Genomic DNA, 24,234 nt, shown 5'->3' with positions numbered 1-24,234 from the left:
TTCACAGATTTCTCATTTTCCTCTGTTGTGTTTCTTATTATGCCAAGGGGTGCAGCGAGTTTACACTCAGGTCGATTTCATGCATTTTAATGAAAGCAAAGAATTATCTAAGGAGGTAAAACAATTCATTTAGAAAAATAGCATTTAGTTCTTAATTAACAAATAGTTATAATGGCCCTTTTTCTACTTTTAAAGGAAATAATATATTCCCATATTTCTTGGGGAGGGTAATCCCACAGCTATTGCAATTTGTTAGGTAATCACTCCTATGGTATTGTTAGGAGTGAACATAAAGCTAGTAGGTGATAAGTTGTAAAACCACATTCTTTGCTGTGAATTAATGACTCACATAGCTAGTCATTTTTAGATAACTCTGGCGTCCTGTAGTGATAATGTAAACTTACCAAAATGTCCCATCTCCATCTGGAACACAGATCATGGTGTAAAATGATGAATTAGAAATGTCGTTTTCAGCAGCTGGTTGAATAATGCCTGGCTAGGGCAAAAAGGCAGCGTATTTCTGATGAAATGCCCGTATGGGTGAGCGAGTCTCTCAGCTGCAGGTGTTTGTTCTAACCCTTGTCCTGCTGCCTCTACAGCATGCTTGATGCCTTCGGTGCTCATAAAATTGGATGGATTTTAAAAAACGAAAACCTTTCAGTTCTTTGATTTTTTTTATTGTTTTTTTTTTTATTGTTTTATTGCTTAAAGTATTACAAAGAGTATTACATATGTCTCCTTTTTTTTTCCCCGCCCTTAACAATCCCTCGGCCTCCCCTACCCCCCAGTGTCTTATGTCCATTGGTTATGCTTATATGCATGCATACAAGTCCTTCGGTTGATCTCTTACACCCCCCCTCCCCCCCCTGCCGCCCCTCAACCATCCCCGGCTTTCCCGCTGTAGTTGGACAGTTTGTTCGAGGCAGCTCTGCCTCTGTATCTATTTTTGTTCATAAGTTTATCATGGTCTTTATTATCCATGAGTGAGTGAGATCATGTGGTGTGTTTCCTTCATTGACTGGCTTATTTCACTTAGCATAATGCTCTCCAGTTCCATCCATGCCGTTGCAAATGGTAAGAGTTCCTTCTTTATTACAGCAGCATAGTATTCCATAGTGTAGATGTACCACAGTTTTCTAATCCATTCATCTACTGGTGGGCACTTAGGCTGTTTCCAGATCTTAGCTATGGTGAATTGTGCTGCTATGAACATAGGGGTGCATATATCCTTTCTGATTGGTGTTTCTGGTTTCTTGGGATATATTCCTAGAAGTGAGATCACAGGGTCAAATGGGAGTTCCGTTTTCAGTTTTTTGAGGAAACTCCATACTGTCTTCCACAGTGGCTACACCAGTCTGCATTCCCACCAGCAGTGCATGAGTGTTCTTTTTTCTCCGCATCCGCTCCAGCACTTGTCGTTTGTGGATTTGTGTTTTTTTTTCAATTAAATCTTTATTGTTCAGATTATTACATTAGTTACTCTTTTTTCCCACCATAACTCCCCTCCACCCAGTTCCCACCCCACCCTCCGCCCTCACTCCCCACCCACTGTCCTCATCCATAGGTGCACGATTATTGTCCAATCTCTTCCCTCACCCCCACACCCCTTTCCGCGCCCCCGCCCCCAAGAATAGTCAGTCCATTCCCTTTCTATGTCCCTGATTCTATTACATGGATTTGTTGATGATAGCCATTCTGACAGGTGTGAGATGGTACCTCATTGTTGTTTTGAATTCTTTGATTTTTATGGAATCTGGGTAGAATTATAGCCATAGATACAGCCTCAGAACATAGCCTTTTTAGTGGTGTACCTTTAAAAATTTTTTAAAAAATTTTTGTTGACAGTATTACAGATGTTCCCCATTTTTCCCCCTTTGCCCTCCTCCACCCGGCCCTGGCCCCACCCCAGTCCTCCACTGCATTATTATCTGTGTCCAAGGGCTGGGCATATACATTTTTTGGTTAATTTCTTTCTGCCCCCCACCTCCACCCTCCTTGCCTCTGAGATCTGTCAGTCTATCCCATGAGTCCATATCTCTGACCTATTTTGTTTGTAAGTTTATTTTGTTCATTGGATTTCACATGTAGGTGAGATCATGTGATATTTGTCTTTCTCTGACTGGCTCATTTCACTCAGCATACTACTCCCCAGGTCCTTCCATGCTGTTTACTGTGTCAGGTTCTAAGGAAAACGAATATTGGTTTCAGATACTTCACTTTTGTCGTTATGCTTCTCAGATGCTCACGTGTGCATGTGTGTTAGTGTGCATGTGTGTATGTTTGTTGTAACCAGTTCCCCTAACAGTTTGGCAGCTAATTTCTCCAAGGTGAAGACTTGATCTGGTGTCTTCTGTATATTTAGGGGGAGATTAGCTCTTTTCCTTAGAATAATCAATCTTGACATTATTTTGAAATTATACAGCTACATTATGAAAATGTCCATGAATAAGGTTAAAATGAGCAAAAGAAACGTGGGTATAGAAACCACAGTGAGGTAAAGTGCAATAGGCAAAATTGGGTTTATAGTTGTGAGGACATGAAAGTTTATTTTTGTATTATTATTTATTGTATTATTTTCCACATAAACAACTGTAAACTTACCCCCTTCCCCCCCAAGTCCCCCATATTCCAGGATCTTGGATTTACTTTATAAACCGTGTTGCTTGTGAAGTAACTTTACTAGTGTTTTTTACCCCCTTGAAATTAATAGTTTTACACCAGGCCTTCTGATGTTCATTTGTGTGTGTGGGTTCCATAGCCACTCACATCTGATTATTTTGGAGTTGCACGCAAGTAGGGTTATGGATTTAATTGGACCATACTTAGACCATTTTCCTTATGGTTAAGAAATTATGATGGAGGGTTCTATGGTTAAAAGAATCCTCTACCACTTGGACACTTGGGCAATGTTTAGTCATTAGCAGTTGCTATTTAGTTATTAGAGAGATGAGCCAAAGCAGCTCTGAAACGACAGTAGCAGCACCATTTTAGTAACTTGGTTTGGTGTGCTTGCTTCAAAACCAAGATTATGTTTCGCTTTGGGCAAGCGAGAAGCAAGGACTGACTTACCTCAGAGCAAGGCTATGGCTTGTGGGCCAAACTAGGCTCACTTACTTTTTTGTACAGCCTGTGAAGCAAATTATATTTTTAAGTGGTTGCAAAAAAGACAATATTTTGTAACATGAAAATTTCTTATATGAAATTCACATTTTAGTGTCCACAAGTAAGGTTTGTGGGAACAGAGCCACCACATTTATTTACCTCTTGTCTGTGAGTGCTTGCAGTCTGCAACAGCAGAGTACTAGTTGCTGCTTTGTGACCTGCAAGTTCAAAATATTTACTGTTTGGTCCTTTACAGAAAAGAGAGTTTTCCCAGAGAAAAATTTCAGCTTCCTTAATCAGAACAGTCTTAATTACAGGTTGCAAGGCAGATAGATTGACTTCTTGGGGAAAAACTAGTTATATCACTTTTCTGTATTGGCAGACTTGGGGCTTTAAAAACAAATGACAACAGAAACTTGGGATCTGATCTTTTCTATGTATTGCATCTGGTACTTGAAGTTAATGAAAATGTTATAGACCTGTTGACACTTGAAAGGACCCTTACGCCCCACCAACTAGGTTTTGGAAATAACAGTCATTCAATAGCATATATATATATATATATAATTTCAGAGAGGAAGGGAGAGGGAGAGAGATAGAAACATTAATGATGAGAAAGAATTATTGATCGGCTGCCTTTTGCATGCCCCCCACAGGGGATCAAGCCCGCAACCCCAGCATGTGCCCTTGACCAGAATCGAACCTGGGATCCTTAGTCTGCAGGCTGACGGTCTATCCATGGAGCCAAACCAGCTAGGGCTCAATAGCTTCTTCTTTTTTTTTTATTTATTATTAGTTAAGGCATTACAAATGTGTCCTCATCCCCCCCATTAACCCCCAACCTCCCCCCCGGCTCAATAGCTTCTTAATTGATGGAGTGAAAAGAGAATTATTATAGAACTCCCAGAGCCAAAGCCAAGAGAATTTCTCCAGATGACATGCTGTATGGTTTTTTACAAGCACAAACAACATCCAATATCTGCAATTATTAAGGTGTAACCTAAAATTGCAAGTATGTGTATGTTTGACTTACTTTATGTTTTCACCTTTATATAAGCTCAGAACTTTGCTATATAAGTGATGATGGATTCAAGATAGAATTGGTATGATTTGGGGTTTTTTCCTAAATGGAAAAATACTTGGACATGACAGCCAGAGGTCAGAGGTTGTGCTAAAGGATAGAGTCGGAAACCTAGCTCTCCATTTACCGGTGGAGGTGGACTGAAGTCAGGCACAAGGTAATGCTCAGGGCAGTCACCAGCTAGCCAGAGCGACGCTGGCGGACCCCTGTCCTCTGTGCTGACTTCTAGAGCCTGGGGGCCTTGCAGCTGAACACCAAAGAGATTTTGAAAAGAGGTTATTTCCTTCCCAATAACCTGTGCTGAAACCCTAAACAAGTGTTTGCTTCGGTTTCCTGGAACACTGGGATTTCTCTCCTGCTGCATATACCAAGGGCCATACAGGGCATATAAAATGCCCTAGGAGACCTGCAAAGCCAACTCTGTGTAGACACTGCCCCAAAAACACTAGCTGAAGGTTGTGAGTTAAACAAGGATGGCAACTTCCAGCAAAAGACTGTTCTTTAGACCCAGAAGTTTTGTTCACATCTGAGGATTATAAAATACTAACAGTGACTATCTGAAATGAGTAATTGACAATTATTTATGAAAGCAAAGCTGAAGCAGCTTAATCTAATCGGTGTAAATTGTTCCCCTGAATGAATATGTGGGTGCCTTGGGTTGGTTTGTAGCATTAGTAAAAAAATAATGAATGTTTGACTGTTTATGACTGTGCTGTATTTATTTATTTTATTATGGTTTTATTGATTTTACAGAGAGAGGAAGAGAGAGAGAGAGAGAGAGAAAGAAACATCAATGTGAGAAAAAAACACCTATCAGTTGTCCCCTGTACACAGCCCGCCAGGGGAATGAGCACGAAACCTGGGCATGTACTTTGAAGGGGAATCGAACCAGTGACCGCTTGGTGCACGGGACAACGCCCAATCTACTGAGCCACACCGGCCAAGGGCTGCCTGTGCTGTGTTTAGATGCACGAAGGTGTCAATGATGAAATGTGTGCACTGGTTTATATTGCAAAAATGTAGAATGTGATTTTTGAGTCCTTAATTGTCAAGGGCAATGTCATTGGACTTGATCTGGCTATCCTTGTAGTAGAAAAGATTTTGTGTTCAAGGACCCTATCAGTGGAGCCTTCCTGATGGTTTTTAGTGGCTTTGAATACCTCAGGTCTTTGGTTACTTACTGCTTTGAGAATGGCTACATGCCCAGACCAATGACTGTGATTTGAGGCATCCCCTTGAACTTTAGTTCTCCTCTGACCGGATTTTTCGGGCCTTGGACAGGAAAGGGAAGGAAATCTAGTTGCTGCCTTCTGTTGTGTACCGGGCACTTTACGTGCATTATCCCCTCTAATCCTGACAACCCTGGGAGGCAGGTGGCACACTCCTACTTTACAGACTTGCTCAAGAGCACAGTTGCGCGATGGTGGAGTTGGGTGCTGCACCCTGGTCTGTTCCATGATGCCCCGCCTGGGAAACCTGGGAAACAGGCTGCCTTCTCAATAGGAAGTGGCCTGACTTCTGTGGCCCTCTGGGTGGATGGGGAAGTTATGCAGAAATACCAGCTGCAGTGTTTGCAGTTTGTTAAACAGGGTGGGACAACTGCTCTGGGTGCTGGCCTTTATCCAGTGTGATGTCGGGAAAAATTCTTACCTGTGGTGTCTTTTTTTCTGTCACCGACCAATTCTCCAGTTCTCTGACATCAATGGGATGCCCTGCAGGTGAGCCCTGTTCTGACATTAGTGACTGGAGCTCGCGTCCCCTCACAGATTGCCCTCACCTTGGGTGCTGCCCACCGTCACGGTCCACTCAAGTACGAATTCTGGGGTCCCCCAGGTTAGGTAATTTGCTAGAAAGACTCCCATGGAGTTTAAGGAAAAACTTGACTTATGTTTACTGGTTTATTAAAAGGGTACAACTCAGGAACAGCCAAACAGGAGACAGCAGGGCTGGGGAGGGCTGGGGAGGGCAGAGTCCACGCCCGCTCCCTGCACACCACCCTCCCAGCTCACCAGTGTGTTCAGCAGCACAGGTTCCCAAACCCTGTTGTTGGGACATTAGTGGAAGTTTCATAATTAGGTGTGATTTAAGTCATTGGCCTTTGGTGATTGAACTCAGTCTCTAGCCCAGCCGTGGGCAAATTACCGCCCGTTTGAAATGAATAAAACTAAAAAAAAAAAAAGACCGTACCCTTTTATGTAATGATGTTTACTTTGAATTTATATTAGTTCACACAAACACTCCATCCATGCTTTTGTTCCGGCCCTCCGGTCCAGTTTAAGAACCCATTGTGGCCCTCGAGTCAAAAAGTTTGCCCACCCCTGCTCTAGCCCCTGCCCCTTCCTGGAGGTTGGGGGCTGGGCTGAAAGTTCCACACTCCATCTCATTAGCTTTCAGAAGTTGCTCTTAGCACTCAAGAGTTTTAGGGGCTCTGCCTGGAACCAGGGCTAAAGACTAAGTACTTATTTTTTATTATACCACATTACCAAAAATCAGGAAGTTGTTCTTTAAAAAGAATTTTCTAGTTCTAATGTGCTCAAATCCTTTATATTTCGGAATAAAAGACCATTATATTATACAGCTCATGTTTGACCAGTTGAGGAACTCCAAAAAATAATTTCAGAAAAATTTTTAACTATCCCTCAGTCTGATAAGCAAATATAGTTGTTGTTTTTTTTTTAAATATATTTTATTGATTTTTTTACAGAGAGGAAGGGAGAGCGATAGAGAGAAACATCGATCAGCTGCCTCCTGCACATCTCCTACTGGGGATGTGCCCGCAACCCACGTACCTGCCCTTGACCGGAATCGAACCTGGGACCTTTCAGTCCGCAGGCCGACGCTCTATCCACTGAGCCAAACCGGTTCCGGCCAAATATAGTTTTATAGGAAAATTGCATTTCTACACTTTGAAGGAGTGATTCAGCAGGCAGTACTTCATTATTTTGGTTTTTACTGTCAATACATCCAGAAATATGTCATGTACCTGATTTGGCTGTTCATTGTTTGGCTAATTTTTAGAGTCTTTGAAGTCTTGCTGCAAGTAGGGAGGACACTGCTAGTTGCTGTCATTTTAGAAGACGTTATGTTTAGTTATCACATTCCATCCACTTTATACTTGGCATCAGCAGATGACCACCTAGCATAACTCTGGGTTGATTAGAGTTTGTTATTTGGTAAAAGATTTACTTATTTAGACTGAAGAAAGTTGGAGTGAGCTTCAAAGGAAGATGCCAAGACGAGGCTTTTTCAGACACTGTGGGTGTCTCCAGATGGGGAGTCCAGCCTGGCACACGGTCCTTCCAGTGTGAAAAGTTAACAGGCATAATCTTTGTTCTGATCTGCGCACCTTTGTCTTTGTGGTCTTTGAGGAGCACACATTCAAAGGACTCACCGGCTTGAAAGTGCACAGGAATCTGCAGACAGGTCACCACGTGCTGCGAGCTCATTACAGCTTTTCATTGAAGCTGGGTTGTCTCAGGTGGAACTCCAGGGGGACTGCCAAAGGTTGCAGGGGCTCCCACCATGATTTCTCTCTAGTCAGCATCTCGCCTTAAGGGCAAGGGGCCACTCATTGAAGCCTGGCCACGATCATAACCCCACTACTTGTCTCTTTTGGTTTCTGACTCCCCCACTGGAGCATAAGTTCCCGAGACCACTGTTAAGCTTAGGTAGTTAGGAAACGCTACTGGAAAGTCAGAACGATATTTTCTGTGGAAACCCATGTAGGGATTGTAAGCAGTGGGGATTCTGCCTCCTCGGGACATGTGGCAATGCCTGGGACATTTTGGCTGTCACAAGGAGGGCTGCTGCTAAACACCCTGCAGTGCCAGGACAGCCTGGTGGCAAGGGTTATCCGGCCCAGATGCCAGGAGTGTTGAGTTGGGAAACCCTGTCCTGTAATAACTTAGTTGCTGTGTAGATGAGACTACTTCTTCTCTAAGCTCATCCAGTCCAATTTAATTAGGCCGAATAGTCCTGCTTTTCTTCTCTGAAAGTGAGTCTCAAGCAGACAAACTGGGTGGAGGTGAAGGGAAGCTTCTGTGAAAGAAACTCCTTATAAAGCATGCACCTTGACCAGGAACGTGAGCCAGTGGGAGCTGCTCAGGCCCAGCTGCCCCACACAGAAGCCAGGAGGTGGAGAGTGAAATGTGAGGTGCTTGGCTGGGTGCCTGGTACAAGGTAGATGCTCAGCCAGTGTCCTTGCAGAACTGGGTTTAAGCAAGGCCTTGCAAAACCCTTGGAGCTTTAGGAGTCGACAGAAGCCCAGCGACAGCTGCTGGTCTTTAGGTTCCCTCCAGGATTTTGCTAGAAAGTCCACTTTCTATCTGTTGGACTGCCTGTGATTTTGAACAGTAATTCATGTGATGGATATTCATGATTCATCTGTATCTCTGCCAGGCACTGAAGTCATTCATTGTCCCGATTTTATGAAACTTTCTGTCTACCTGGGATGGTTGACACTGAGCATGCAAGTATGTAGTTTTTTAGTTCAGTGGTCATGTTACTGAGGAGAGGGTGTTAGAATGGGGTTCCCAACCTAGTATAGAAGTTCAAAGGAAACGTGGTTGAAGAAATATTTAGGCATGAGTCGAATAAACCAGGTGAAGTGGGAGGGAGTAGGGGTTGTGAAAAAAGTAGGGATCAGAGCAGATGCCCTGTGAGACAGCAGGGAGAGGAGCCTCCCAGGTGTCAATGGGGTGATAGGGACTGTCCTGAGGGGAGGCTGTGGCAGAATGGATTTACCATGTAGAGTTTCCTAAGCCAGATTGAGCTTTTTGATTTATCCCAAGACTTCTGGGAAGTGACATCATCAGATTTGGATCAAAATTTTGCATTTTTAAAGAAGTTTGCTTGATCACTTCAAATTTCAAAATGCTTTTAATTTCTGGAAATAAAAATCTAGATGTCTATATGTGTATTTTTTAAAGAATATATTTTATTGATTTTTTACAGAGAGGAAGGGAGAGGGATAGGGAGTTAGAAACATCGATGAGAGAGAAGCATTGATGAGAGAGAAACATTGATCAGCTGCCTCCTGCACACCCCCTCCTGGGGATGTGCCCGCAACCAAGGTACATGCCCTTCACTGGAATCAAACCTGGGACCCTTCAGTCCACAGGCTGATGCTCTATCCACTGAGGCAAACCTAACTGGGCTATATGTGTATTTTTAATAACAGCTTTATTGAGATATACTTCATATACCATAAGATCCATCCTTTTAAAATATACAATTATGTGCTTTTTAGTGCTGTACATTCATGATGTTGTGCAGCCGTCACCACTCTCTAATGTCAGAATATTTCCATCGCTCCAAAAAGAAGCCCCCTGCCCATTAGCAGGCACTCCCCACGGCCCCTCCCCCAGCCGTTGGCACTCACAATCTATTTTCTTTTTAATCTTTGTTGTTGAAAGTATTACATTTATCCCCTTTGACTAGTTCTAGCCCACTTCAGGCTTTCACCACCCTATTGTATGTCCATGGGTTATGCATTATGCATACAAGTTCTTAGGTTTATCCCTTTCCCCCACGCTCCTATCCCCGCCTTCCCTCTGAGATTCAAGAGCCTGTTCCATGCTTATATGTCTCTGGATCTATTTTGTTCATGAGTTTATTTTATTCATTAGATTCCACATATGAGTGAGATCATGTGATACAATCTACTTTCTGTCTTGGGATTTGCCTATTCCTGATAATTCCAGTAAATGAAATCATATAACTTCTGTGACTGGATTATTGTGACTGGATTATTTTACTTAGCGTAATGTTTTCGAAGTTCATCCATGTTGTATGAATTGGTATTTCCTTTCTTGTTATGGTTGAATTCTATATCTATAATAATAAAAGGCTAATATGTAAATGGTCATCATGCCCTCACGCTGTAACGACCGATCAGCAGGAGGTGCTGGAGCACCTCTCGGGCCCTCCCCCTGGCCCCTGAGCAGTGGCTCTTGAGACGAAGATGGGAGGCGGGGCGCCTCCTCATGAGGCTGGTGCAGATGGGCAGTTGGGGGTGACCAGGCCAGCCGGGGAGGACAGTTGGGGCAACCAGGCCTACAGGGGAGGGCAGTTGGGGGCGACCAGGCTGGCAGGGAGAGGCGGTTAGGGGCGATCAAGCAGGCAGGGGAGCTGTTAGGGACATCAGGCAGGCAGGCAGGTGAGTGTTTAGGAGCCAGCGGTCCTGGATTGCAAGAGGGATGTCTGTGGGATCAGGTCTAAACCAGCAATCGGACATCCCCCGAGGAGTCCTGGATTGGAGAGGGTGCAGGCTGGGCTGAGGGACCCCCTTCCAGGCCTCTAGTGTGTGTGTGTGTGTGTGTGTGTGTGTGTGTGTGTGTATGTTCTTGTATGGGTGAATCACAACTTGTGGATCATTAATTGGTGAGCGTGAGAATGCTGCAAAGGGTCTGGAGGGACAAACACTTCAACCCTCGTCTTTAAAGAGAGAGCTTTACTCCTTCTGCAGCACATTTTGTTCAGTAAGCAGTTTCTTTTCTGAAAGATGCATGTAGCAGTAAAGGTTTAGCCATATGTGCTAACGTTGATGAATTGAGAATTGTTAAAAGGAGTTTTCCTTTTGGCATTTGCAGTTAATAGTGCTACTTCTTGCTTAGTTCTGGAAGTCAGAGTCTATTGTTCTAGGTTTCCATTTATAAGTGGATGCAAGAAATGGTAATCTTAGTCCTACAGTTTTATCTGAAGGACTTCTTGTCAACATTAATAGAATGTACCTGATTGCCTATTACCAAGGAGATGGCTTTCATCTTGATTAGTCATTTCAGAGAACAATCTATACTAATAAAAGGGTAATATGCTAATTAGACTGGACATCTTCCGGACAGCCTTCTGGACATCCTTCTGGACAGAGCCATGGTGGCAGGGCCAAGGCAGAGGCAGTTAGGGGTGATCAGGCCAGCAGGGGAGAGCAGTTAGGGGCAATTAGGCTGGTAGGGGAGGGCAGTTAGAGGCGACCAGGCCGGCAGGGGAGGGCAGTTAGGAATGACCAGGCCGGCAGGGGAGGACAGTTAGGGGTGATCAGGCAGGCAGGGGAACAGTTAGGGGCATTAGGCAGGCAGGCAGAGTGGTTAGGTGTGATCAGGCAGGCAGGCAGGTGAGCGGTTAGGAGACAGCCGTCCTGGATTGCGAGAGGGATGTCCGATTGCTGGTTTAGGCCCGAGTTGGACATCCCCCAAGGGGTCCTGGATTGGAGAGGGTGCACGCTGGGCTGAAGAGACCCCCTCCCACCCCACCCGTACACAAATTCTGTGCACTGGGCCTCTAGTAAATAAATAAATGTCAGAGTGGCATTAGTGTTACAGAGTTCAGAATGTGCATCAGGAGGCCATGAGGATAAAAGAAAACAGTTTATGACCTGCACTGGGCATCCCTTAAGGCACAGTGAATATTAAGAACTAGTTAGTGATTAAGGATGAACATTTTAGACCAAGGAAAAAAGTGAATGTAAGTAGCTTCAGAGCTTGTCATATAGATTGGTAAAAACAAAACTCATCTTCAAGTGCAAGCAGTCTTGATAACAGTGTGTAAGTGGTAAATTAACACAAATCAGTCAACAGTTGGAAAGATTTGGATTATCCAGTTCAGGGTACAGGATTTGTAAAAAGATTAGGTAGTCTTTGAAACTTTTGTGCCTATTTGCTTGTTTGTATTGGTTTATACCTACCCAAGAGTTCCTTCAATATTTAGCAAGATTAGGATAACTATAAAATTGGTCCACCAACTGTGCAAGCAGTTATGGAACATCTACAGCTGGTAAATAGTCTTATTTGTTAGGGGAAATACATTATTTTTGGCTCCTTATTGGGAAACAATGGATTATCTTTTTTAGCACATAATGGATTAATAGTAATGGGTTGTGTCATTGTACTTAATGGGCTTACTGTTACTTATCAGGCCATTAGAGGAATCTCATTGCTATTATTATTCAGAATTCTCCTGTGTGTCTAGTCCTACACTGAGGTTTTGTCTGCATTACCTTATTTAATCCCCTCAGCATGAGGACAGATACTAGTAACATTTCTAGTCTGCAGATGAATGAATAGAGGCTCAGAGATTAAGTGAGTTGTCTGAGATCATACAAAAATGGCAGAGCCAGCCATGGCCAGTGTTGGTTGGGCATTGTCCTGTGGTTGCCTATTTGGGTTCCCAGTAGAGGCTCGATCCCTGGTAAGGGGCATGTAGAAGGCAGCAGGCAATCAATGTTTTGCTCTCACATTGATGTTTCTCCCTCCCTCCCTCTCTCACTTTCCCTTCTTGCCCTTGAAATCAATTAAAAAAAAAAGAAAAGAATGGCAGAGCCTGTCTGTTCCCCCTTCTCTGGTTCACGACTGCTAAATGCAAATGGAAACACTTATTGTGGAAGATTAAATTTCAGACACAGTTAAAATTCTTGAATTTTGTTCTGAAAAGTATATTCCTGGAAATCTGATTCTTAGCACGTGATTACTTTGTCTTCTTATTGATCACAGTGTGTGTGGCCTTGAGTAAGTTCATAATCTTTCTCAAGCACATCTTGCCCTGTCTGTAAGAATGTCTTATGATCTGATAAAGCACACTCAGTATTTTAGTGGAGTGTATGTAGCCCACAGGAAGAAAAGGCAGCATAATCTGGTCTCTAGAGGGTTAAATGTTGCTGCTTATTCTGCCATTGATTTGTTGGTGGTTTTGAGTTAAATGAGTTAAATCATTGCTTCAGGTGACTGCTCTCTTACCTGAGAACAAGGCTCACAGAGCTGGTTATGGCTTCTGCGCTGCATCCCAGTGCAGGAGAGGCCAGCGGAGTTTTCCCTAATCTCAGAGTCCAGAAGGTACAGTTGTGTGTTTTCATTTTCTTCTTCTTCTTTTTTTTTTTAGTGGTACGAGTGCAACAGAGAGAAATTGTGCGAATCACTCCAGGCTCTGTTTGTTCAGAGTTACCTCGATCAAGGAACACAGATCTTCTTAAACAACAGCATTGAGAAATCGGGCTGGCTGTTTATCCAGCTGTACCACTCCTTTGTGTCCTCTGTTTTTAGTCTGTTTATGTCTAGAACATCTATCAATGGGTAAGTGACTCTTGGATTTTTTTCTTTACCCTTATGTTTAAGAAAAAGAAAAGGAAAAGAGATCTTGTTCAGGTTGTTGACCACCTCAGCAGTGAGTCAAAATCCTTGGCACTAGATCCAGTGTCTCAACCTTGTTTTTCAAGTTCACCACAACTTGATAGACAGTCTCATTTGTCTTCGTCTGCGTTTCTCCACTGGGAAGTACTGAGAGCAGTGGTTCCCAACTTTGATGTGCGCAGGAATCACCTGGGATCTGGTTAAAATGCAAAATCGAATCAGTAGGTCTTGGGTGGGGCCTGAGATTCTGCATTTCTAATGGGTGATGTTGTTGCTGCTGATGAAGCGGGGGTAGCACAATACTTGACCCCAACCCCTTGCCATGGAAGGGCTGAGGAGTCAGATCTTGGCCTCAAGCACATGTCCCAGGAGCAAGTTTTTGGGGTCATCTGATTTACCCCAACCCATGGGTGATGGCTTCTTTCAAGTGAACGGTCCTGTATCTGTTCTTACGTAACGTCTAGGCTCAGCCGACTTTTGTAAACTTATTATGGAATTCTCTATTCCTAGAGTGGTTCTGTCATTTAAATTTATGGAAAAAGCTTAGGAATGTTTTTTATCCTTTCTTGGCCACATTTTCAAACATCCCAACGCCCAAGAATCCAGAATGCCAAGGAGAAAAGCCTGTGGGACCATTTAAAGCCACTGGTTTTTTATGGTTGTTTTTTCCCCACTGAGGTTTGGAGCCAGCTTCTACTGAATGTCTGCATCCCCAGTCTATCATCTGGTCCTTTAATATGTTTTTAGGCACCTTGAGTCATTTCTCAAGATTTCTTACTTGGTTTTCTTCATCGCTTATGTGCAATTGGCTAAGTTTGCTTCAGCAAACAGTTGTTATTTTTGTATTGGTAGTTGAATTTCTACAACGCGGTCTGACATTTTGCTTCTCAAATTGGCTTCATTGAATTTCTGTTCTATTCCATTTATCTTTTCATTGGAAAGCAGATAAGTCACTATAGCAGTGATTTTTAACCTTTTTGGGGCCCTGTACCTCTTTGAAAGCTATAAAAGGTAGGAATCCTCTTTTCATTGTCCTTAAATTCAACATTTTGCATGTAATTTGGGGAAATTTAAAACTCTGAGCTGCTTCCCCCTACTTCTACCCCACTGGACTCTGCTTAAAATTCCCTGCATGTGGAACTTCACGGTTTGGTCAAAGTGAGGGAGTGCAGTTAATAAGTCCTTTTTGGCTTCCCTTATTTACAGCTCTTAGCCTTCTTCTTAACCCTCATCCCCACCCTACTCAAAACAAAAACCACTCTTGCCCTGTGTTCTTATTCTCAGCTGAAAGCTTACTTTTAGTCCCTTGGTACTTCCATCCGTTGTAGTGCTAGATGGTTACTTTGAGTGGGTATCTCTCTCAGAAACAATTACTATGGCACCTTCTTGAATTAAGATGAGATGCTTATCAGCCTTCCTTTGTAATGGAAGGGGAAGGCCAGGTAAGGAGAGACTTGGTGGCTGTGTTGGTGTTGATTTTATAAGGAAGATGTTTATAAGGAGGCACACCTCCTCTGCAGATTCTGGAGTCTAGAGGGGACTTAGATTGTGACCAGAGAACCTAGAATGCGTATTCAACACTTAAAAAAAAAATCACATGGACATCACTAACAAAATAACAAGAGAGGCCACTGCATAGGAGAACATATTTGCCAATGATACATCCGATAAGGAGTTACTCTCCAAAATATATAGGGAACTCATACCACTGAACAAAAGGAAGATAAACAATCCAGTTAAAAAATGGGCAAAGGACCTAAATAGATACTTCTTCAAAGTGGAATGCAGAAAGCCAAGAGACATATGAAAAAATGCTCCAAGTCACTAATCATCCCAGAGATGCAAATCAAAATGACAATGAGCTATCACCTAACACTTGTCAGAATGGTTACCATCAACAAACTACCAGTATTGGCGAGGTTGTGGATAAAAGGGAACTCTAGAAGCATGAACAGACTGTTGAACCTCAGAGGGATGGTAGGGGAGGGTGGTTGGGAAGAGATCAACCAGTGAACTTGTATGTGTATATGCTTAACCCGTGGACACAGATAATGGGATAGTGATGGTTTGGGGGCAGACGAGTGGGCTGGGAGAGGTTAATGGGGGAAAAAGAGGGACCTATGTAATACTTTCAGTAATAAAGATTAAGAAAAAAGAAAGAAAGAAAAAATAGTAAAAACAACTTGTCTTGCTCTGGCTGGGTGGCTCATTTGGTTGGAGTATTGTCCCATACACCAAAAGGTTCTATTCCCGGACAGGGCACATTCCTAGTTTGTGGGTTTGATTCCCTGGTCTGGTCATCTAGAGGAGGCAACTGGTCAATGTTTCTCTCTTACATCTCTTTCTCTCACTCTCAATGTCAATGGAAAAATAAAATTAAACTTTAAATTTAAAAACAACTGTCTTTCCAGGATACTGTTTTCTCTAGTCAGCAGTTTTTGTGAGCCGCACCGTGTTTCCTCTCTGACCCCCCACCTCATTTTTTAACATTTCTGTGGGGCGGGAGATTTATTGGTCAAACAATATTAGATTTGGTTAAACTCTCCTATGGCTTTAGTAGGAAAATAGGAGGGGGAGTTTGTTATATGCACTCCACAGGTAATATTTTTTTCCTGAAACTGGTCTTACCAGAAGTACCAAGTTGCCTGCATCTTTCCGGTCCCTGTACGTATAACAAATGTATTGTGCCTCATGGCATTTCCAGAAAGTGCCAGTGCAGGGCAGAGTTCCTGCTGTCTCTTAGCCCTGTGGCTTTCAGACTGGCTCCCAGGGCCGAGGCGGAAGTGGCTCCGGAGCTGTTGACTGTACAGAAAGGCCCTTGGGGTGCCCAGATCGCGCTCCAGCTGGCTCCCGGATCGTTGTGCACTGTCTATGGGTTCCACTTCATGTAAAGTGTGAGGTCCCTGCGCTAGACCAGCCATGATTTGAGAGCCAGAAAACCGGTTCTGATTGGAGTTATTTCCACGAGGCTTCTAGGAGGCCTGGCGTGAGCTGTGCCTTCTTTTCCAGGATTCGTTTCCCCTTAACGCCTCAGTCTACTTTCCAAAGGCATTCCTGTGATTTTGAGTGTTTCTTTAGGATCCTTAGAAATAATAGGCCCCACCAATTGTATATAAATTGACACGAGTATGAATCTACTTTCTTAATGCAAATTAACTGATAGCACAAGGACCACTCTTTTTCTCTTTTGTCTTAAAAATAAATCATACTACAACTATTTTTTCTTACTATTTTAGTTTCATAAAGGCTTCTTTTTCATATTTGGTGTTTCTGCTTAGTATTGTTGGCTAGTGCTGTGGCCTGTTTCTGTTGGTCTGCCATCTTTTTAACCTGATAAACATGTTTATGGTTGCTCCTTCCATCGCTTTCCTATTTTGACATAAATTTTTCACATTCATCTTTCCTTAGTCATTTTTCTCTTTCCTTCCCCTCTCATTCTTTTCCCTTTCCACCTTTTTTTTTTTTAAACATATTTTTATTGATTTTAGAGAGGAAGCGAGAGGGAGAGAGAGATAAAACATCAATGATGAGAGAATCATTGATTGGCTGCCTCTTGCATGCCCCCTACTGGGGATCGAGCCCGCAACCCAGGCATGTGCCCTTGACCGGAATTGAACCTGGGACCCTTCAGTCTGCAGGCGGATTCTCTATCCACTGAGCCAAACCAGCTAGGGCCTCCCTTTCATCTTTTATTCCTCTCCTTGCCCCACTCCTTTTGGGTTGTTATTTGCAGCCTCAAAGACAAATGATGCTACCTGGAGGTATTTCCTTATTTTACTAACATTGCTTTTTAACCATGACATAAATCATATAAAATATTACACATGTTTTAATCACATAATCATATAAAACTAAACATTTTGTAAGTTCAAAGAGCTGTTGGTGCTGAGTCCCCACGGCCGCTCTGTGTGTGTATGTGTATGGGCAGTGCTTACCTCGTGTTGACTCTTCCATGCTGTCCTTTCTTTTCCAGGTTGCTCGGAAGAGGCTCGATGTTTGTGTTTTCCCCAGATCAGTTTCAGAGACTGCTTAGAATTAACCCTGACTGGAAAACCCATAGACTTCTCGACCTAGGTGCTGGAGATGGAGAAGTCACAAAAATCATGAGCCCGCATTTTGAAGAAATTTATGCCACTGAGCTGTCTGAAACGATGATATGGCAGCTTCAGAAGAAGAAATACAGGTATAACTTTTAGACATGATTTGGGCTAGTTTTCTTGATTTTAGGTGTATTTCTTCTTGACAGCGTATTATTTAAAGGATATGAATCAGAAACAATTTTCCATGATTAGGAACTAAAAAGAACAACTTTGCACATTACAGTGAAGTGGATTGAGAGACAAGTCCTCTTTCCTTGGCAGAGTTGGGACTACTGGGCGGGAGAGAGCAGGTCGGAGCCAGTCTGGAGAGAGATCAGATGTAGGGGCTCATTCCCTGGTTAGAATCTGGCATTCTGAAATATTTTAGTGAAAAAAAAATTTATTGTAAAAATATATAACATAGAATTTACTGTTCTATTCATTCCTGAGTGTATAGTTCAGTGGTGTTAAGCACATTCACATTGTTGTGTAACCATCCAGAACTTTTCATTTTCTCAAGCTGGCTCATGCCCATTAAACACTTAAGTCCCCACTCCTTCTCCCCATCTCTTGGCAACTGCTATTCTACTTTCTGTCTCTAGAAATTTGACTATTCTAGGTACCTCAAATAAAAGGAATCCTACCATATTTGTTCTTTTGTGACTGGCTTATTTCACTTAAAATAGTACCTTCAGAGTTCATCCATGTTGTAGCGGGTGTCAGAAATCTCTCCTTTTGCATCCCTTCATCTATCATGGCCACTTGGCTGTTCCTGCCTTTTAGCTGTTGTGAGTAATGCTGCTGTGAACCTGGGTGTACACATACCTGTTAGAGTCCCTGCTTTCACTTCCTTTGTGTATATACCCAGTGGAATTGTTGGGTCATATGGTAATTCTGTGTTTAACTTTTTTAAGAAAGACATGTTTTTACTGATTTTTACAGAGAGGAAGGGAGAGGAAGGGAGGGAGGGAGAGAGAGAGAGAAAAAAACATCCATGTAAGAGAGAAACATCGATCAGTTGCCTCCTGCATGCGCCCCAACCAACCTGGGATTGAGCCTGCAACCCCAACATGTGCCCTGACTGGGAATCAAACCCTGATCTCCTGGTTCATCGGTCAATGCTCAACTACTGAGCAACACCGGCTGCTGTTTAACTTTCTAAGGAAATTTTTCCCATAGCAGCTACACCATTTTATAGCAGTGTACAAGAGTTTCAGTTTCTCTACATCTTCGCCAATACTTATTTTCTTTCTTTCCCTTCCTTCCTCCCCCTCCCTCCCCCCACCCTCCTCCCCCCTCTTTCCCCTCCCCTCTCCTCCCCTTCCCTCTTTCAATAGCTATCCTAATGAATATGAAGTGTCAAATCTTGGTTTTCAGACCATCCATTGCTTGAGAGACTTAGGAAGAAGGCTCTTCTTTGCTCAGTATGGGTTCTGTTGAGTGGGAGAAAAGGGGGCTGAGTTTAGAATTGGGAGGTGCGAAGTGGGGGGAACCTAAGAGAAGCTGGGCTTCGCCTTAGAAAGGAGAAAGAATTACATACTCACTTTTCTATCCACCTAAGTTTTTGCTTATACAGTGTGTCAGCGTAGCTCCTGGAGCAAGACAAAACAAGCTCTTAGAACACTGGCAAAACACAGAGATGTTTAGCCTAGGAGACCACATAGGAAAGGGTGGAAGGGAAGTTACTGCAAACAGATATCTAATGGGATTTTTCATGGAAGGGGGGAGCACGTGTGTGTATGATCTGGCACAACTGGGCCTTAGAAGTTGAATTAGAGGTCAGGGAGATTGACCTTCCTCCCAGCTCCAGCATCCAAGTCCTTGTCATCCTCCGTAGGGATGTCACAGGACTGACTTGTAAGACCTCCCTTAGCTCCAGCTATCTGTCTCCGATAAATCCTCCTGGGTCTATTAATTAAACCATATTCCTTTAGTTAGAAATTAATTTACCATTTCAAAATGTCTGACCTTTGTTATAACAGTAGCTTAAGTCATGCTGAATTCCTAATCTGACTCTCTGCCCATTTTTAAAAAAATCTGTGTTTTGAAAGTGAGTGTGGGAAGCAAAGTGAGTTTTCGCCAAGCAGCCCTCAAGATATGTTTAGAATTTTCTAGGTTATCTCTGCTATATCTACTCAGCATTATGAAAGACTTGTTTACCAGACTCCTTTTTCTTAAATCCTCACCTGTGGCCATGTTCATTGATCCTTAGAGAAAGACTGAGAGAGAAACATCGATTGGTTGCCTCCGCACATGCTCCAACAGGGGGGATTGGACCTATGTATGTGCCCTGACCCGGAGTTGAACCTGCAACCTTTGGTGTATGGGACGACGCTCCAACCAACTGAGCCACCCGGCGAGGGCTGGGGATCCTTTTCCCGTCTCTTCTAACAGGCAGCGCCTACCACATTCTGATTGCTATAACCAAGTAGGAGTGAAGAAGATATAAAATGCCGTGATGGTGTGGCTGAAAAAGACTCTTGATATAAGATCTCCCCGTTTCGATGAATAAACATTGTAAAGCACTAGGAGTGTTGTTTGAGAAAAAGAGGACAGGGCAGAGGGAGAGATTGAGGGCTGGGGTAGTGTGCGGACTGTGCTCTGCGTGAGTCACGGCTTTAATGGGTTGTCCTGTGCTTTCTCTTCTGTAAAGGTATTTAGATGTGAAAATCTTAAAGTATGACATAGTATCTCTCTTCTGGGAACAGATATGCTCAATAGGTCATAGGTTGAAAATGGGAATTATCTGTACCACCCCCAGCCTTTCTTAAAATTAGGAGGGGGTGAAGACCTGGGTGGGGTAATAACTGGGACGAAGGGATAAGGGGGGAATGGGAGACATCTGTAATACTATCAACAATAAAAAAACATTTTTTTTTAAAAATAGGGACACTAGGAATAGAAACCATAAATATGTATTTTATGATTAAATACCAGTGAATGTAGAAAGTAGGACTCTTCCTTCATTAACTGATGTTCAAGGATTTGGTGCTTTAGTTTTATAATCATTTTTATCATCGTATTGTCATACTTATTAAATATATGATTAGCTCTTGAAAAGAAAATGTTATATGTTTTGAGATTTGGAAATAGGTGAAATGCTAAATTAAAAAAAAATACGGTAGCTATTTTTCTCTTGCCCTGGCCCTTTTATTTCTGCATATATAGGTTATAAATGAAGATTTTGAATTCACTTTGAATTAGAAGACAAAGTTAGAGCCTTTACTGGCATCTCAATTATTTTTAAAGGTGTCTGTAAGGGAGTTTTGTATCAATCCAGTTCTTTCTGATTTTTCCAGAGTGCTCGGTATAAATGAATGGCAGAATACAGGGTTCCAGTATGATGTCATCAGCTGCTTGAATTTGCTGGACCGCTGTGATCAGCCCCTGACTTTGTTAAAAGATATCAGAAGTGTCTTGGAGCCAACTAGAGGCAGGGTCATCCTTGCCCTGGTCTTGCCCTTCCATCCCTATGTGGAAAACGGTGAGTGTGGTCAGGCCGTTCTTTCCCAGCATAGGTGGTTATTGGTGCTTGTGATTCTGTTTCTTGGAATGGCCTGGAAAATACCTCCTTGATGAATGTTCATCTCGATGTGGAGTTTTTGTTTTGTTGTTAATCCTCACTCGAGAATATTTTTTCCCATTGATTTTTAGAGAGAGTGGAAGGGAGGGAGTCGGGAGGGGGAAGAGAAACATCTACGGGAGAGAGATACATTGATCGGTTGCCTCCTGCATGTGCCCCAGCCGGGGCCAGGTGTTGAACCTACAACCCAAGTACATGCCCTTGACTGGGAATTGAACCCATGACCCTTTGGTGCATGGGGCCGGTAATCTAACCACTTGGCCACCGGCCAGGGATTGATGTGGCTGTCATAGAACTCTTGTCCCTTTGCAGTGGTAATAATTAGTGCTCAGTCAGGTCTGCCCACTCCAGATGGGAAGCCTACTGTGGGCCCATATTTTCTGCTTTTAAATGGAGCTTGCACCATATAGTAGCTTATAAGCTGAGTCAAGCTATAAATCATGCCTTTGAATCTACCTGTATATACTTGCAGAATGTTGTAGCAATTTTGTATTTTAAATTTCTTGTCCTAGACTCTAAAAATGATAAATGCTGTCACCTGTTTTTCCCTTTTTGTGTTCCAGCTTGTATCATTTCTTTGTGTAACGTTTGGTTTTTCCATTGTGTGGTCTGCTCTTCAGCACTGCTGAAGGGAGAGTAGATGAGAAGAAGTGGTTTGGTTCTGTTCGTTCAGATGCGCTGTGGCTAGTGGCTGCAGTTCACACTGACTCAGTTTCAGTTAGTGTGGTTTGTGTTTCAGGTCATGTTGAAAGTTATGACTTTAAGACTCTCTTTTGCATTTTTGTAAGTTAATGTACAGCAATATAAAATTATCTGTATACTGGCCTAAGTGACCTTTATGACTGGTTGACCAAACGACCGGTTGACCCGTCAATATGACATGCACTGACCACCAGGGGGCAGACGCTCAGGCAGGAGCTGCCCCCTGGTGGTCAGTGCACTCCCACAGTCAACCTCCCCCGGCCAGCCAACCTCCCGTGGTCCCTCCCCCGGCTGGCTGGCCCTGGTAGCTGGCCGACCCTGATAGCTGGCCAGGCCGAGGACCCCACCCGTGCACGAATTCATGCACTGGGCCTCTAGTTTATTATATAAGTAATACATGTTAATATTTTTAAATCTTTAGGTTTTTTTTTTTTTAAAGTTTACTGCCTAGCTCAGCCGGGTTAAAACTCTAAGAGCTTGCAGACATTATAAAGAAACCCATTATTTTGTAAGCATCGTGGTGAGTGAATGTCTGTGAAGATCTGTGGATCTGTGGATCTGTGTTGCTGCTCACCTGCTCCTTCATTTCCTGTCTTTATTTCCCCCTTCAGGTTCGACTCTGTTCATATTTAATGCTTGTCTTAACATTTACCAAATGGTTTTATTTTTATTTATTTATTTATTTTAAAAATATATTTTATTGTTCTTTTACAGAGAGGAAGGGAGAGGGATAGAGAGTTAGAAACATCGATGAGAGAGAAACATCAATCAGCTGCCTCCTGCACACTCCCAACTGGGAATGTGCCCACAACCCAGGTACATGCCCTTGACCGGAATCGAACCAGGGGGCCCTTGAGTCAGCAGGCCGACGCTCTATCCACCGAGCCAAACCGGTTTGGGCTTACCAAATGGTTTTAGATTTGTGTTGATGATAGACAAAATGGAGGGTGGGAAAGAATAGACAGATGTTCCCTCCCCCATGTTTATTTTTACATACCTGTTGTTGAACCGTTTGTCATGGTAAAGAAAAAGCCGCTGTAGGCGTGAGTGCCCCTGTATCATACACGTATGCTGTGCAATGAGTGTCCTCGGGGTGACTGCCACAGTCACAGTCATCAGGTGTAAGCCTGGCTTCCTGGGTCCTGCTGGGCAACCACTTGACAGAACTTGAGTGCAACTTCCTGGCATAGAGGAGGTGGAAGCACAGGGGAAGAAATACCAGTTTGACCATGAGTTTTACTTCCTTGTGCTTCCGACACTAAATATTGAGAGGGAGTCACATTGGACAAGAGGGCGGTTTCCAGTAAGGACTAAAACAAGCCAAACCGGCCAGGGCTGGTCAGTTCTTTATGTTCTGTAGTAATACAAAATTTTCTAATCGTGTGTGTGTGATATTTTAAATAGGAATTTTTCTTCTATTATATTTTTTATTTTTAAACTTTCCCCAGCTTTATTGAGGTATAGTTGACAAATAAAAATTGTATATATTTCACAGACAACAGTGTGGTGATGGCCAGAGGGAGGGCGGGTGAGGGCTGGGTGGAGGTGGGCAAAGGTGGAGGGAAATGAGGACATTTGTAGTAGTGTCAACAATAAAAATAAAGTTTAAAAATTATATATAAGGTACACAATGTGATGATTTAATATATGTATATTGTGTAAGTGATTATCCACCTCCTCATATAGTTACATTTCGTATATGTGAATAAAAACACTTAGGACCCACTCTCTTAGCAAGTCTCATATATACTATGCAGTATTATTAACTACTAGATTCCTAGTGCACGAATTTGTGCACGGGTGGGGTCCAGCCAGCCGGCCCCGATGGGGGCCCATCAGGCTGGGCCAGCTGGGGGGAGGGGCTGCAGGTGGTTGGCTGGCTGGCCCCACCCTGATCAGGGTGTTGGGGGCCGATCAGGGGCCAGGCCGGCTGTGGGGGGCGGGGGTGCCGATTGGGGCCCATATCGGGCTGGTTGGCCAGCCGCAGTGCATGTCATAGTGACTGGTTGCTCTGGTCATTCCAGTCGCTTGGCTTTTATGTATATAGACTAGAGGCGTGGTGCATGAAATTCATGCATGGGGAGGGGTGTCCCTCAGTCTGGCCTGCACCCTCTCCAATTTGGGACCCCTCGGGGGATGTCTGACTGCCGGTTTAGGCCTGATCCCTCTCACAATCCGGGACCACTGGCTCTTAACTGCTCTCCTGCCTGCCTGCCTGCCTGCCTGCCTGATTGCCCCTAACTGCTTCTGCCTGCTAGCCTGATCACCCCCTAACCGCTCCCCTGCTGGCCTGATCGCCCCCAACGGCCCTCCCCTGCCGGCCTGATCGCCCCCAACTGCCCTCCCCTGCTGGCCTGATCGCCCCGAACTGCCCTCCTCTGCCGCAACCCACCTCCTCTGCTGGGACCCGCCTCCACCGTGTGAGGCGGCGGAGGCGCTGGGACTGGCCTCCTCTGTGCCAAGTAGGCCTTACCATGCGGAGCAGCCACCTGGCCCCGCCTTTCTGTGCATGTGGCCATCTTTGTGGCGGCCATCTTGTGACGACATCACGACCTAGGCTTTTATTAG

The 24,234-nt window shown here is 43.6% G+C and overlaps 1 protein-coding gene across 5 annotated transcripts in view; it reads left to right on the top strand.

The window, feature by feature from the left end:
- METTL9 (methyltransferase like 9) overlaps nucleotides 1-24,234 on the top strand; it is a 49,369-nt gene that overhangs the window by 4,865 nt on the left and 20,270 nt on the right. For all 5 annotated transcript variants that reach the window (XR_004967368.1, XR_004967367.1, XM_036307970.1 and 2 more), the window contains exons 2-4: nucleotides 13,055-13,245; nucleotides 17,276-17,485; nucleotides 20,681-20,865. Coding sequence is in view for 3 of the 5 variants with exons in the window: in XM_036307970.1 (XP_036163863.1) it covers nucleotides 13,055-13,245; nucleotides 17,276-17,485; nucleotides 20,681-20,865 (586 nt within the window). In the remaining 2 variants the exon portion in view is untranslated. The remainder of the gene's footprint in view (nucleotides 1-13,054; nucleotides 13,246-17,275; nucleotides 17,486-20,680; nucleotides 20,866-24,234) is intronic.

This window comes from Myotis myotis, unplaced genomic scaffold (genome assembly GCF_014108235.1).
Source record: "Myotis myotis isolate mMyoMyo1 unplaced genomic scaffold, mMyoMyo1.p scaffold_m19_p_5, whole genome shotgun sequence".
Taxonomy (NCBI): Eukaryota; Metazoa; Chordata; class Mammalia; order Chiroptera; family Vespertilionidae; genus Myotis; species Myotis myotis.
The sequence above is the reverse complement of the archived record's forward strand: the minus strand, read 5'-3'. Positions and strand labels throughout refer to the sequence as shown.